We start from the raw sequence: 14,186 nt of genomic DNA, 5'->3' as shown, positions 1-14,186 counted from the left end.
TTTCAACAAAAAAAGAAGAAAAAATTAGCAAGTAAGTTATTTCTCCTCTGTAGATTTATTTTCCGTTTACCTGATGTGTTTCTCTTATTGTGTAAAATAAATGCTACATTACTTGTGGAAAAAAAACAGGTATGGAGACTCCACAGGATTTTTCATACAAGAAAGTGTTCTCTGGTTATTTTGCAACTGCTTTAACAATTGATTAAGCAATTTTCCGCAGTCTATTCATAATCTACTGAAAATACACAGAATTATATGACCCCAGTCAACCAGCTGTAACGGCTGTGGCTTACAGATAATGAAGGCCCAAAATTGAGTTACTCTGAGAACTGGATTATTGCATGAAAACCACAAAACATGGAACAAACTGAGTTTTGGATTAATCATTTTAATGACAGAATTACTAAAATTATCAGAAGTAAAGCTTTAGAAAATATCATCCTTGGCAAATAAACTATGTAATTATATACTCTTACTTTCTGACGTGAATTGGTGAGATAATTTTACTAGTTAATTATTAATATTCTTAATAATTTAGACGTAGTTGTAATCTTAGAGGGAGCCTGGTCGAGTTTTAAAAATTATTTGTGTCATACCTATTACATATAATCTGTTAGCAAAAACGCGATTTAATAATTTGTAATCATTTCTGAAAATCTTGGGTGTTTTATTATTGTTAACTTTGTGTTCTATTTTGAAGGCAAGGGTTTCCCTTCGCGTTGACGTCAGCTCTTGTCTGGATTACGCACGCGGACTCTATTGGTTTACGTCGTCGCACGAGGCCTGTAGTTCGAACGCTGCACGGCCTCGACGGTCTGAACCGTTAGCCACGTTACGCACAAACTTATTATATCTTGAGATGAATCCAAAGTGTTTCCGAGCAGCTTTCTGTGTCAGGGTGGCTGCTGTATTTGGGTGATGTTGTGAGGAGATGCACCATCAGTCCGGCTGGATTTGTTTAAAGAACAGCGTGTTTTGAATGGCTTTGTTTTCCCGACTGATTTGCCTTGAACTCCACGCAAGGAGAAAGGAGAGCTAGCGGAGCTAAGCTGCTAGCGGGCTATCTACTTCCTTGTTGCACACTGGAGTGTGTTGGAAGACGACAAGAAGTTTCTAAGGGGACGATTTTTGATTTTTACAATGTAACACTGTCTGGTGGATGGACTCAAAGCATCGCGTGGATTGTAGCGGTAAAGAAGAACACGCTTTTTAATAACTGGAGTAATTTTGGGCCTCTGTAGGCGATTCAATGGAATGCGATTGTGGACCAGAACAGTTAGCTAGCTTGAGCTAGCTGATTTAAGCGATTAGCATTGGCTATCCAATCTGGGAGACAGCCATTCTGGAGTACAATGGTTGAGTACCTTCTGATTTTATGACTCTGCAACACAATATTACTTTAGTGTGGCGGATTTTTTTTTGCCACCAAGTGTCATCATTTGTAAGACGCACTCGGTCTGGGCTCTTTGTTGTGCTGGTTTTGCAATGGAAACGTTAAGCTTTTGATCCTGCTAGCCGACAGGCTGTCTAATTGAGAGACGTCAGCTAAGTAGCCTGTTACACCGCTAGCCCAATGTTTTGTTTAGCAGCACATAGGGGGACATAGTTTTGAAAGAACATTCTGTACTGTTATTCTGGACTTTGTGGTAGCTGTGATTTATTTGGAAGATAAATGCCCAATTCAGAGGTGCTTCGCGAGGGTCGCGGACGGAGCCCCTCTGAACAGCGACATGCTAACAGACAGGACAGGCGGAGTAAGCCGGGGAGCGGTGAGACACAGCGAGAGCGGCACCGGGAGAAGAGGCGCTCGTCGGCTGCCCGAAAGAAGAAACGCAGGCAGGGGAAGAACAGAAACCTGTGGCCCATTGGTGCGACAGAAAAAGCAGAAAATAATCGAAAGGGCGCTTTTGATAAGGAGCTCGAACTTCGGACGCTAGTGGAATATGATGACGTTAGCTCCCAGTCGGAGCGGTTCTCTGGAAGCCCCTCTCCTAAACTTTACCCTCACCCTGACGGGCTGGCAGTGGATCGACTTAGCGATGTTGACTTGGGGGAGTTTAACGGACCAGCATCCCCAGTAAGAAGTCAACTGGAGGGCCGGGAGGCGGTGTGCCTTAGTAAGGATAGCATAACAAGAGGACCATCCGTGAAGAACAAACAAGCGAAAGAGATAAGTAGAAAGAAAGTCCGTCGCAGCCGTGAGAGAGACCCCTCAAAAGTCAGGAGTGGTGGCAGCCTGAGTGGCTCTAAAAATCACAGGGACGCTGCAAAGAGCGGTGACAGGAATGGCAAAAGGACTTCCACATCTCTGACCTCCCAGTCCGCAGACAAAAAAGATTCAAAAAGGCACAAAAGTAAAACGAGGTCTGAAAAAGAGCCTCCGTCTGCATACAGAGAAGCTCCACAGGCTTACAGAGATGACCGCAATGACCTCAGGGCATACAGGAGAAGTCCTGGTTTTAAAGCAGACAGTCCCTATGGGCCATCTTATTCATACAACTACCAGTCTCCTGGTGGGTTCAACCAGGTAATATCTAGAAGAAGTCCAACTTTCATAAGTAAAAGACCCTCACCCAGCTCCACTTATTATAGTCGGGACTTAGACGTGTACGGAGCATATGGTGTTTCAAAGTCACCTAGTTCGTACTCCAGCAACAAGAGGAAGCGATCTCCATCCAGTCCAGTTAACTGGCGCAGGTCGCCCAGTTTCGGCAGGCATAGCCCATACGAACAAGGAGAGTTCGTCTCAAGTCCCAATGGAAATCGCAGAAGATCCCGAAGCCCCTATAGGAAGTCCATGAGTCCAAGTCCAGATGTCAGGTGAGCTCCTAAAGCATAGCTTATCTAGCATTAAAATTTGTTATTAGAATCCAGCTAGGTATGGGCTGGTTACCACATCTTGCTGTCCATCCCACACTTATTGGTGCAGACTGCCAGTCAGCTGGCTTTTAAGAATGATACATTTGGTGGTTTGGAGATTTTTGTGATATCATGAAGCCACTAATATTTTTACTTGGTCTGTTTCAAAATACTGTCTTTTTTATAAATATTTTTAAATTGTTTTTATGGAGGTGGAGAAAAGAGATAGAAAGCATCAGGAAGACAGCTCATACTGACCTTATTACCAAGTCTAGTTGTACTAGTGAAGAACATAAATGAAAGTTCCTTTTATCTTTATGCTGTTTTGTTTGTCCATTTTTATGAGTTAGCATAGTCATTAAAATACTAACATTGCTTTTAATAATAATATGCATCATCCTGTACAGCATTACCTGTGTCCCTGTTGTTTTTGAATCACTTTTAGAATTTGAAAGGAAAAATTATTGTTAGACGTTGTTTGTTTTTACAGACATGGGAAAGATTAGAATAACTTACCTGAGCAGGTTTTGTGTGTGTTTATGTGACAATTGTCAGAATATAAGTCATTCAGGTTGGGTCAATCCAACCTTTCGCCAGTTTGAATTCAGACACATTAACATTATGTTCCAACAAACCTCCATTTTGTACCCATGCACTTAAATATAGTGCACCATCGTATTACTTTTGGTAATGGGGTACTTTGTAATCATAAAAAGGCTCTAAATGCACATAATTATAATTTGTGTATTAATTCTTGTTTGGGCCAATTTTTGACTATCTTAAATCAAAACAAAGCTGAGCGTCCTCCTACCATATTGCCTCACCGTAGATCTAGTAGGTAATGGAAAGTTACTTTAGATTTTCAAAACAGGACCGGAATGTCCTCAAGGTAAAGGTACGGAGGTGTTTAACTGCCAGAGCTACGAACTGAATTCAGGAGCATGATCTTGTTGAAACCAAAAAACATTCTTGTTATAAAGAGACAGAATACTATTTTAAATGAGAACATTTTTAATTTTAACAACATAAAATACATTCTTCTGGCAGAATATGCCTTCCTAATACATTGGCTTCTTCAACACAACACCCAAACATCCCAGAGAGTTTTACTGTTACAACCTTTCTTGTTGAAATGAAAACCTATTTTGGTTTTAATAAGATATAAAACTTGTCATAACTAGATTTTTACTTTGCTTAAACAAGGATGTTTCTCATTTTAATGAGATGCTACTACTGTATTTATTTCCTGGCTCTGGCACTTAAATGTTTACGAAGGGAAGCGTGAGCGGTGCGAAGCGTTCTGTGGCATAGCTTGTTTTTGTACCGACACGTGGGTGTGAAAGAACAATAAAAGCACAGTAAATGGGTGAAATGATAAACATCCAGTTTAGACAAACTGGATGCTTTTGCAATTGAATTCTTTTAGGTCTAAATATATTTTTCGTTATTCTTCCAGACGACCTGCTAAGTCACGTAGCAGAAGTCCATATTCAACCTCAAGGCATTCACGCTCTCACAGCCGCCACCGGCACTCTCGTTCCCGCAGTCGCCACTCCAGCCTCTCGCCGAGCACGCTCACGTTCAAAAGCAGCCTCGCCGCCGAGCTCAGCAAGCAGAAAAAAGCGAAAGCAGCAGAGGCTGCCGCGAAGGCCAAGAACTCGAGCAATACATCTACTCCGACCAAAGGTCCCTCCTCGGCTCCTCAGCCGAGCCCCAAGTCTAACCACACCTCCAGGAAGGGACGTCCTCCCTCTCCACCTCCACCAGAGAAGGGACCCAGAACTCCGCAATCCAGTCAGCCGCAGTCCCCTGCAGACAAGTTGTCCAAGAAGACCACAGAACGCCAGACCAGTAAGGACAGAGACGGGAAGGGCAGAGATGATTCGATACACCGGGACAAAAGGAAAGTGGCAACATCTGGACCAAGCAAAGACAAGGAGCGATCCACCGCTCCGATTATTTCCACACTGCCAGCGCTACCGTTGCCCCCTGTCATTGAGAACTTTGATAAAGGAGAAAGGTTTGGGTTTACTTCATGCCGTTTGAGTACTTCTTTAGGTTTTTATGTTATCACTGAGATTTGCTCAAGCACTTTCTGATTTTATCTTCAGCTTAAAGGACTTCTCAACAAAGAAGAAATTAGAGAAGAAATCCCGTCAGCTCCTGACCGACTTGCCTCTTCCCCCCGAGCTTCCTGGCGGCATGTCTTCTCCACACAGCCCACTTGAGGACAAAAAGTCCCAAACGCTTCGTCGAAGACCAAGGTTTGCTCAAACAGTTCATGACAGTCTTTTTTTCTGTATTTCACAGTAAATGTGCTTTTTTCTTAATCTTTTATAAATGTTTTTTTGTGGTTCCCCAGAATTTGTGGCCCAAGACACGGTGAAATTAAAGAAACAGAGATGTATTGGGGAAAACGTTGTGTGGACAAGTTTGAGATAATTGGAATAACGGGAGAAGGGACCTATGGTCAAGTGTACAAGGCTAAAGACAAAGACACTGGTGAGATTTCACATCAACACAAATGTTTTATTCCAGAAGGATCAACTTTCCAGCACAATTTGGAAAAGTCTGGAATATTTTCTAATCTGGACTTAAAAGTTGTTTGCCATTCCAACCATTTGTCTATCCGCCCGTCCAAACGCTTGTCCATTTGTCTGTGCAGACTTTAAAAATGATAGAAAACTCTTGAAAGTTGAAGTTTGTAATGACAAAAATGTTAGGGAACCAGGAAATTTTTAGCCACCAGGTAACCCTGTCAAACACAGTTTCTAGGACTTTTGTCAGCAGCTGCTCTTCACTTCCATCCTCCAGGTGAGATGGTGGCTTTGAAGAAAGTTCGACTGGACAATGAAAAAGAGGGCTTCCCAATCACAGCCATTAGAGAAATTAAAATTCTGCGACAGCTCAATCACAAGAGCATCATAAACATGAAGGAGATTGTCACTGACAAGGAGGATGCTCTGGACTTCAAGAATGATAAAGGTAACAACGTTTTTCCAGTCACTCATGTTACTGGCTGTTTGCCGTCTCTGTGCTGACTGAAGCTTCGTTCTTGTCCCAGGTGCTTTTTACCTTGTGTTCGAGTACATGGACCACGACCTGATGGGTCTTCTGGAGTCCGGTCTGGTCCATTTCAACGAGAACCACATAAAGTCCTTCATGCGGCAGCTGCTGGAGGGCCTGGATTACTGCCACAAGAAAAACTTTCTTCACAGAGACATCAAGTGCTCCAACATACTCCTCAATAACAAGTGAGACAGAGAAAGAACAAGCCTCTGTTTAGTGAAGATTTTCTCCCAACAGTCATTAATCGATGTTTTCCTCGTTTTAATCAGAGGTCAAATCAAGCTGGCAGACTTTGGACTCGCTCGACTCTACAATTCTGAAGAGAGGTGAGTCTTGTGTCCTTGGCACAATCGTTTTGATTTTGAGTCTAACTTTATTAGCCCAGCTTTTTAGCTTGAGTACATCAGTAATGAACACACCTGCTTCTCCAGTCGACCATACACCAATAAAGTGATCACACTGTGGTACCGCCCCCCGGAGCTGCTGTTGGGGGAAGAGCGGTACACTCCGGCTATTGACGTGTGGAGCTGTGGGTAGGTGATCGTCCTTTTTTTTTTTACTTGTACTTAACACGTTTCTTATAACTTGTACGTTCATGTTTGATGAGTTCTTCTGTTTATTACAGATGCATTCTGGGTGAACTCTTCACAAAGAAACCAATCTTTCAAGCTAACCAGGAGCTTGCACAGTTAGAACTTATCAGGTAAGTCAACTTGTGTTCATGAAATGGTCATTTCACCAAATATATCTTAATATGCATTAACACACACAGTGGAAACTATGTTAGCGCCAGGATGGAAGCCAATATCTGCAGTCAGCTGTTTTTCTCCAAACATGGTGCTCTTATTAACGCTTTAGTAATTATTGCAGAAGTATGAAACACAAATTGTGATTTTGCAGGCATTTCTCTGTTTTCCTTTCTCATTGTTGAATTATGGTCTTAAAATTACTTAGAAATGGCCTGATAAGTTTAGCACTTCTTAGATCGAACTGCAGCAGGACTGCCCGGCAAGTTTCAGGCTGCGTTTGCAGGAAACTCTTTTTAAAAATGGTTTAACTAACGAATGTAAACGCTGTTCTTAAACTCTTTTAAATAATTTGATGAAGTCTTAATTCCATGTTCTATTTTTGGTAGTTTTTTATTTTGTATGTGCTTACGTGAACCTTATGTTTAAATTGTACCTTTTATTTGTGGTTTTGTATACTGTACACCGGTGTACTTCTTCTCTTGGCCAGGTTTTCCTCGAGAAAGAGATTTCATCTTGAGGGAGTTCCTGGTAAATTAATAGTTAAATGAAACCTATCCATACTACTGACTGACACAAGCAGACTTCTGTATGAACAGTTTAGACCTCCAAAGAGTCCCGCGCGAGCAGAAGAAGAATGTAGGCGTCACACAGCAGCGATGGTGTTTGTTAGTTTTTCATGGAAACTCGTAATGTTCAGACAGAATGTGATTAATTTTTACCAGGACTTCATGAAGAGAATAAAATAAAGTTACAGTATGACTTATTTCAGTTAAATTTAGTAATTAGAGGTGGTGAGTTTTGTGGCTTTTTTTTTTTGGATTGAACTTAAAAGGAACACTGTTGTTTCTTCATGATGGGGAAAGGAAAAGGACAGAGTTTAGCTGTAGTCTATTGTCAATTACATTTCCATGTCACTGCATTTTTGCTACAATAAATAAATGTTGTTCTTGTAGCCGGATCTGCGGTAGCCCCTGTCCTGCTGTTTGGCCAGATGTCATAAAGCTTCCCTTTTTCAACACCATGAAGCCAAAGAAGCAGTACCGGAGACGCCTGAGGGAGGAGTTTGCTTTGTAAGTAAACCTGAAGTGTTGCTGTATATTCCTGGGAGCTGCTCTCCAGCTGTTCTGTTTTTCTGCTCAGCATCCCCCCGTCCGCCCTGGATCTCTTCGACCACATGCTGAACCTGGACCCCAGCAAGCGCTGCACAGCTGAACAAGCGCTGGGCAGTGAGTTCCTCAAAGACGTGGATCCGGACAAGATGCCTCCTCCAGAGTACGGCTCTCCGTCCGTGTCATTCCCACTCTCCGATTGTTTTTAGCATCATCAGATCGTTGACGTTTTTCTGTCTCTGCAGCCTTCCCCTTTGGCAGGACTGTCATGAGCTGTGGAGTAAGAAGCGTCGCCGGCAGAAGCAGATGCCAGAGGAGCTGGTGGCCCCCAAGGCCCCCCGCAAGGAGCTGGGCCTCGATGACAGCCGCAGCAACACGCCGCAGGGCTTCACCGCTCCTGGAGGCATCAAGGCGCAGAATGCAGCTGCTTCTGCACTGCTGGGTCAGTTTAACTACGTTTGCTGTTCTGTAATTTGCTTGATGGTCACCCATGAATCCTCCTGGGAGTTAACCCAGGCTCCAGAAAATTCAGCCTCATTTTCATGCTTTACGTGTTCAACTACAAGCTTCAGGGTTTTTTACTGGGATTTTATAGTCTAGCAACACACTGCATTATGTGATGGAGAAGTATAATCATACATGGTTTTCAACAGCTTTACAAATGGAAATTTAGAATTTGACTCACTTTACTCTAATGCCCGCAAATAAATACAATCCAGATGACAGAAGTTTTACATTTTCTCGTAATTAATATTTTTTTCTTAACCTGGCTGTAATACTCCATTGTAGTTGATTGATGGAAGTTAACATAGTGGAATCAAAGTGATTTTAAAATAAAGATATATGAATACTTTTAGGTTTTTCCTGGACATCCTACTTTCCTAAATGTGTTTTCTACCAGAAAACCATTTGATGCTCTTTTGTGTCTTCTCACAGAACCAAAGGGTCCAAACTCCCAGTTCACCCAGGAGCAGCTGGCCGTCCTCTTGAACATATTTGGCCAGCCCAAGAGTGCAATCAACCCCGCGCAGTTTGTCCAGTCCATGAGCACAAAGGTTAACCAGGAGGCACTGCAGCAGCTCACTAAAGCCTTAGCTCCCTCTGACCCGTCAGAACCCGTGCCCCAACCCACTCCCGCCAAACCCCCCCCGCCTCCCGCCCCATCCGGAGTCCCGCGTACTCCCCCCATGCCCAAGCCTCCTTCGCCCCCCATATCCGCCCCGCCGGTTATTCCTGAGGGCGAAGCCGCGGCCGCCACTCACACGGCCGTGACCATGCTGCTGGCCCAGCTGCTGCAGGCTCAGCAGGCTCAGAGGCAGGAAGCGGCCGACAGCGGGGAAGGAGCGGAGAGCAACAGCACCGCGGCCCCGCCTCCAGCACTTCCACCTCCAGAGGTCAAGCCGCCTCCAGAACCCAGCCCTGTTTCTCCAGGTGAGAGAGCAGCACTCCTTTAAAGCCAGAACCAGAAAAAGTCCAGCAGTCAGAGACGGACTTAGTATTAAAGCTGCACTATGTAACTTGAATATAAACTTTTTTTAAAAATAAATTTGATAAAACCATCACCGTGTACTGACATGACTTATAGAAGCATTTTTTTTTGCTCTTGTTCCTGTAGAATAAATGTTTGTCATGCACAATACTTTATGCACTATTCAGTCATAACTCAGTAATTAGTCTGGGAATCTTGCATTATTCCTTCATCAGTCTTTTGAGCATGGAGGAAATGATGCTGTGGCTCAGTGGAAGTGTTGAGGAAGTCCAGGTGGCTTTAATAGCAACCTTCTGAACTCTCTTGGTAGACGGCAGCTCAGTTTTTCCTTTCTCTCAACTTTCCAGTTCCTCCCAGCTCTGTAAACAATCAGCCAGTTTTAAATCAAAATAAATAAATCAGATGTTTCTGATTATGATTTTTTTCTTCCTCAGCGTCTGAGGTTGGGGGCGTGTCCATCCTGCCCCCGGACCAGCGCCCCCCTGAGCCCCCTGAGCCCCCCCCACATGCCGATTTGGACTACCGCCAGCCACCGCCTGAGCCTAAGCTGGGTCACGCCCCCCCCATTGCGTCTGCCAGCGGAGACGAAGGAGGTCGGCCCCCGGAGCCAGACTACCCTCCTCTTCCTCCCTCTGCAGAGGGGTCTGCCTACAGCCACCCTCCTCCCCCTCCTCCCCCCTTCACTCCCGCTGGCTTTGCTGACAGCTACATGGGCCACATGCTGGGCGGGGGCCTGCCGCCCCACGCCCTGAGGGAAGTGTTCAGCGGTCCAGGCGCTGGGTCCTCGAACAGCGCTGGGGTTCTTCCGCCGGCCCACCCGGAGTCTTTCCCCCCAGCGGCGGCGGCTCCTGGCCCCGGCAGCCTGCTGTTCAGCGGGGACAAGGACCACCGTTTCGAGTACAATCACAGTCCGTTAGCCGTGGAGGGGCAGCCCAACCCCGCCGCCATCCACATGTACAACCACGCCCTGGCCAGGAAGGACGTGGGTCCGCCTCCCATCCCGGCGCCGGGACAGCCCTGGGGCTCCCCGTCCCAAGTCGGGGCGCCGCCTCTTCCCCTCGGATTTGTTCCACACGTGAATTCTTCAGCAACAATCAGAGGACGAGGGCTGCCTTTCTGAAAGCCTGGAATCTGAAGGCAGTGGCGTTCTGGAGCCGTTTTTCTAGACCGTATCAGATCTGGAGATGCACTCTCAGTTTTATTAACTTAAGTCTGTGTAAAGCATTGTATTTTTTCCTTAATCTGGAATATGTTGCAGAAGGACAAATGATTAACACCAGGAGCTTTTCTCGCTCGTACTGTTTTCATATTTTTTTGTAATCTATTCTGCTGTCTTTTAAATTAAACTTTTACCTTTATTTTTTTTTTCTTTTGCTTTTTGTTTTGTTTTTGGGATGTACAGCGTCAGGCCGGGTAAAATTTTTAATCTCTACCTTTTAGCCTTTCTGTAATTTTTCCCAGGCAGAGTGGTATTAATGTTTTGCACTACTGACCAAAGTAGGCAGAAACTATTTTGGCTATGAAAGGAGATTGATGCACACTTCGAACATGACTGATGACGAGGTGTCGTCTTTTCCGTCTTGAAGTCGATGGCTGAAGAATGAGGCGCCAGAGCGGGGAGCGTATTCAAGGACTGGGTCTGGGTAGCACGTGTACCACCGCAGCACCCCCGATTTTCCATCACGAAGTCTTGGAGTTCCATGGGAATCCTCGGCACTGTAGAAAACAAAATGAAACGTCGATGAGCGAAGCAAACTGATCCAAAAAGGAAATAATTTTTCTTTTGTACTAAAATGATTTGTCCTCCTCCCTTGTCCTTTGACAAATGTTTATTAAAGAAATGCCAACAATGCGTCTTTGTTTTTCTTTCTTTTTTTAAAATTTCTGTTTGTTTTGTGCTGAACCCCACCACAGGGGGGCGGTGTGGGGCCAAGCATCTCCATACAGACGAGCACTGTTCTGCTGAAGCAGTGACTCAGATTTACTGCCTTCTTGCTCTTATTTGACCCCCTTCATGTCTTGTAAATTGTAAATTGAGATTTTTAAGGAGTTTGTAATTTAAAAAAAAAATGTTCAAGTGAATTTAAATTAGAATCAGGAATTTTTTCCAAAAAATGTTGTTGTACAACAGCATTTTTAGTATGCGCTGTTGTACAACATGCTGTTGTATAACAGCATTTTTTGACCTTTGTAGCATTACAAATGTCATTTCGATCAAGACTAAAAGCTAATAAAACTTCAAAATCATGTCAGAAACTTTAGTTAAGAGCAACAATATATAATTTTAACACGGGAAGGAAGCTTGGTGTAAGGCAAACTGTCAACTATTTACCGGGTGATTTTCAGCGCTCATCTGCCAAAAAAGTTTAAGATGTTATTTTCCAGTAGGATTTTACACCTGCCTACAGAGCCGAAGGTAACACCTGCCTTTACATGGTGTGCCTCCCTGATTGGCCGGAATACTTAACAGACCTGAAACCCTTCAGAGAATCTGTGAAAGGAACTTCCCCGTCACAGTGATGCAATAATTCATGCAAAATGAGGCCTAAATACTAAGTGCATAAAATGTACAGTGCATAGATGTGTGATATTTCTGTATTTTCCAATCCTCATATGCCCATATTGATCCCTATTGCATTTATACCTCTGTCTTCCGCACTTTTTCCTTCCACTAAACATTCTATCAATATTATGAGATAACAGCCAGCATCATTGGCAATAACATTTTTTGACTTGGCCTTCTTGTGATAAATCAGCAATGATTCACAAAATAATATTCCTGTATTGAAAATCCATTGCTGTTGGTTCTGCTTTACAGAGGATTCTGCATTTTGGGTTTTAATTCTTTGTAAGCCATATTTATCAAAATGAACTGAAGCAGATTCTCGAAGTATATCACTCTTTGTCAGTCATTAAAATCAGGTTATTTGGTCCACAATATTCTGCTGCACATCAGATTTAGAGCGATTGGCCTGTCCACTCAGAATCAGCTTAATTTCTGAAATAAAAGATATTTTAGATTTCTTGGGAATTCATTTGCAAAGAAGGGAAAATACTTTTACATGGGAAGCTAGCCATTAACTGTTTTAAAAGACTGACACTAGCTAAAAACACAACTTAAACTAAAGCTTCATGTTATTATAGGGAGTTTTCATGCGTCTGTTTTGTTTTACTCAATTTTTCCCCCCACATTTTATTGCTGGTGATAAAAAAGCCATTATCTCTTGATGGGATCTGTTCAGCAAAGCTGATTCAGAACATGGACAGCACAGAGTCTGTGATTAATACAGCGTGGATGATGGATTGCTGAAAGTTTACGATGCCTTCAGTGAGACCAGCATCATCGCTCTGTTTCCAGTAGAATTTAAAGAGCTTATGTGGATGGAGGAAATACAGTCAACTGTGGCAATTTTTTATCTTTTTTTAAAAATCATACAATGACCCGCAAACAGCTTGAACCTTGTGGGAAATCATTACAGAGTGTGAAGTCAACTTCATCGGGCATAATATTTCATTTATTGAAATATTTAGTCTTCTTGCTTTTTACTAAAGTATTAGTTTTTGCTTTTCTTAGCAGTTGGTGCTGGTTGCAGAGCTGAAATCAGGAAAGAAATATAAATATTTTTAATAAAATCTCTACAGGACATGAAACGCCTACACAGTTTTAATGAAGAAAGATATATGAGATTGAGTGGCATCTTGGCCACATTGGTGTCCTGTTTGGAAAAGTGTTTGGAGGATGCTTTCAAACCTGAAATTACCAACTGCCAGGCATGGCGGTGGCAGCATAATGCTGGGGGTCCGTTTTGCTATCAGTGACTGTGTGGAGGAAATTCCTCAATTTCACCTCAAATTTGAAATTTGTGAAGAACTGAGTTTTTCATTTGATACTGATGTTAAAGACAGAACTGGATGCTGAGGAAAATTAACTTTGGTCACATATGACACTTTATAGTAGAATTATTTTTATTTCATTTCAGAGAATGTACAAATAAAAAGAGGCTCAAGTGAAAACAGTTTTCACTAAATTGCCAATCCTATTATTCCACTTGCGATCCAGGACTTTCAATGAGTGAATGGGTCAGGGTGCAGAAAAACTAGAAATTGTTGTTTTAGTTCTGTATAGAAATCAGAATCTTTTAATTGTTTCTAATGCTATTCGGAGTGTACAGACTCAAAAACAGGTCAACTGATGAAAGAACAACATATTCAGAGCAGTAATTAGGCCAAACATGTACAAAAATATATACATTTTGCATCTAAGATGAAGAAAAACTCTTTTCGCTGGCATCGTTTTAGCTTCACCCGGTTTAAATTCTGGGAGAAAAAAAAAAATATTTTGCTGTCCAGTTAATCTACCAGCTAATCTAAAATTAATCAACAGATCAGCCCTACGATGTGTTGATGTTAAGTCAAGCAGAAAGGGCTGAACTTTTCACATGTTGATGCTAGAAGTATTTTTTTAGCTGCAGATTCACTCTTTGCCTCAAATGATCAAGCATGCATTAGATGAATGCTGTGTTTCAGGCGCTAAAATGTTTATTTTCTTATTTAAAAGGGGATTTAATTATTATTTTGCACATTTTAGTACATACAGTATTTCTAATATTGTATAAAATAAGTAGTTAAAGTGGTTAAATGAAAAATCTTCAGAATGTGCCATTTTGTTTTATCTGTTTAATCGCTTAATCATGAGAAAAATCAATAGAATAATTGATAACTAAAATATTGTGTCTCGCCTGACTGCTATATGTCAAGTGATGTTTGTTGCAGAGGGACTTGGACTCATAGCTTACTTTTGTATAGATTTTGTGATACTTTGTTTATTACATAAAGTACTGTTTAAAATGCACAGCATATTTTACCTGTAACACTACAAACATACAACAAAAAACCCCAGCTGTCATGCCC

General features: G+C 42.5%; 1 protein-coding gene across 1 annotated transcript; it reads left to right on the top strand.

The window, feature by feature from the left end:
* The first annotated feature begins 770 nt into the window (after positions 1 to 770).
* On the top strand, positions 771 to 11,127 carry cdk13 (cyclin dependent kinase 13). Its single transcript, XM_032550684.1, has 14 exons — positions 771 to 2,820; positions 4,316 to 4,879; positions 4,971 to 5,123; positions 5,222 to 5,361; positions 5,674 to 5,844; positions 5,924 to 6,113; positions 6,198 to 6,254; positions 6,360 to 6,461; positions 6,554 to 6,631; positions 7,631 to 7,747; positions 7,818 to 7,949; positions 8,032 to 8,228; positions 8,723 to 9,217; positions 9,710 to 11,127. The coding sequence occupies exons 1-14, from the start codon at positions 1,673 to 1,675 to the stop codon at positions 10,393 to 10,395; spliced, it is 4,230 nt and encodes a 1,409-aa protein (XP_032406575.1). The 5' UTR covers positions 771 to 1,672; the 3' UTR covers positions 10,396 to 11,127.
* The last annotated feature ends 3,059 nt before the right edge of the window (positions 11,128 to 14,186 follow it).

Source organism: Xiphophorus hellerii, chromosome 21, assembly GCF_003331165.1.
Source record: "Xiphophorus hellerii strain 12219 chromosome 21, Xiphophorus_hellerii-4.1, whole genome shotgun sequence".
NCBI lineage: Eukaryota > Metazoa > Chordata > Actinopteri > Cyprinodontiformes > Poeciliidae > Xiphophorus > Xiphophorus hellerii.
This window is presented reverse-complemented; position numbering and strand designations above follow the sequence as displayed.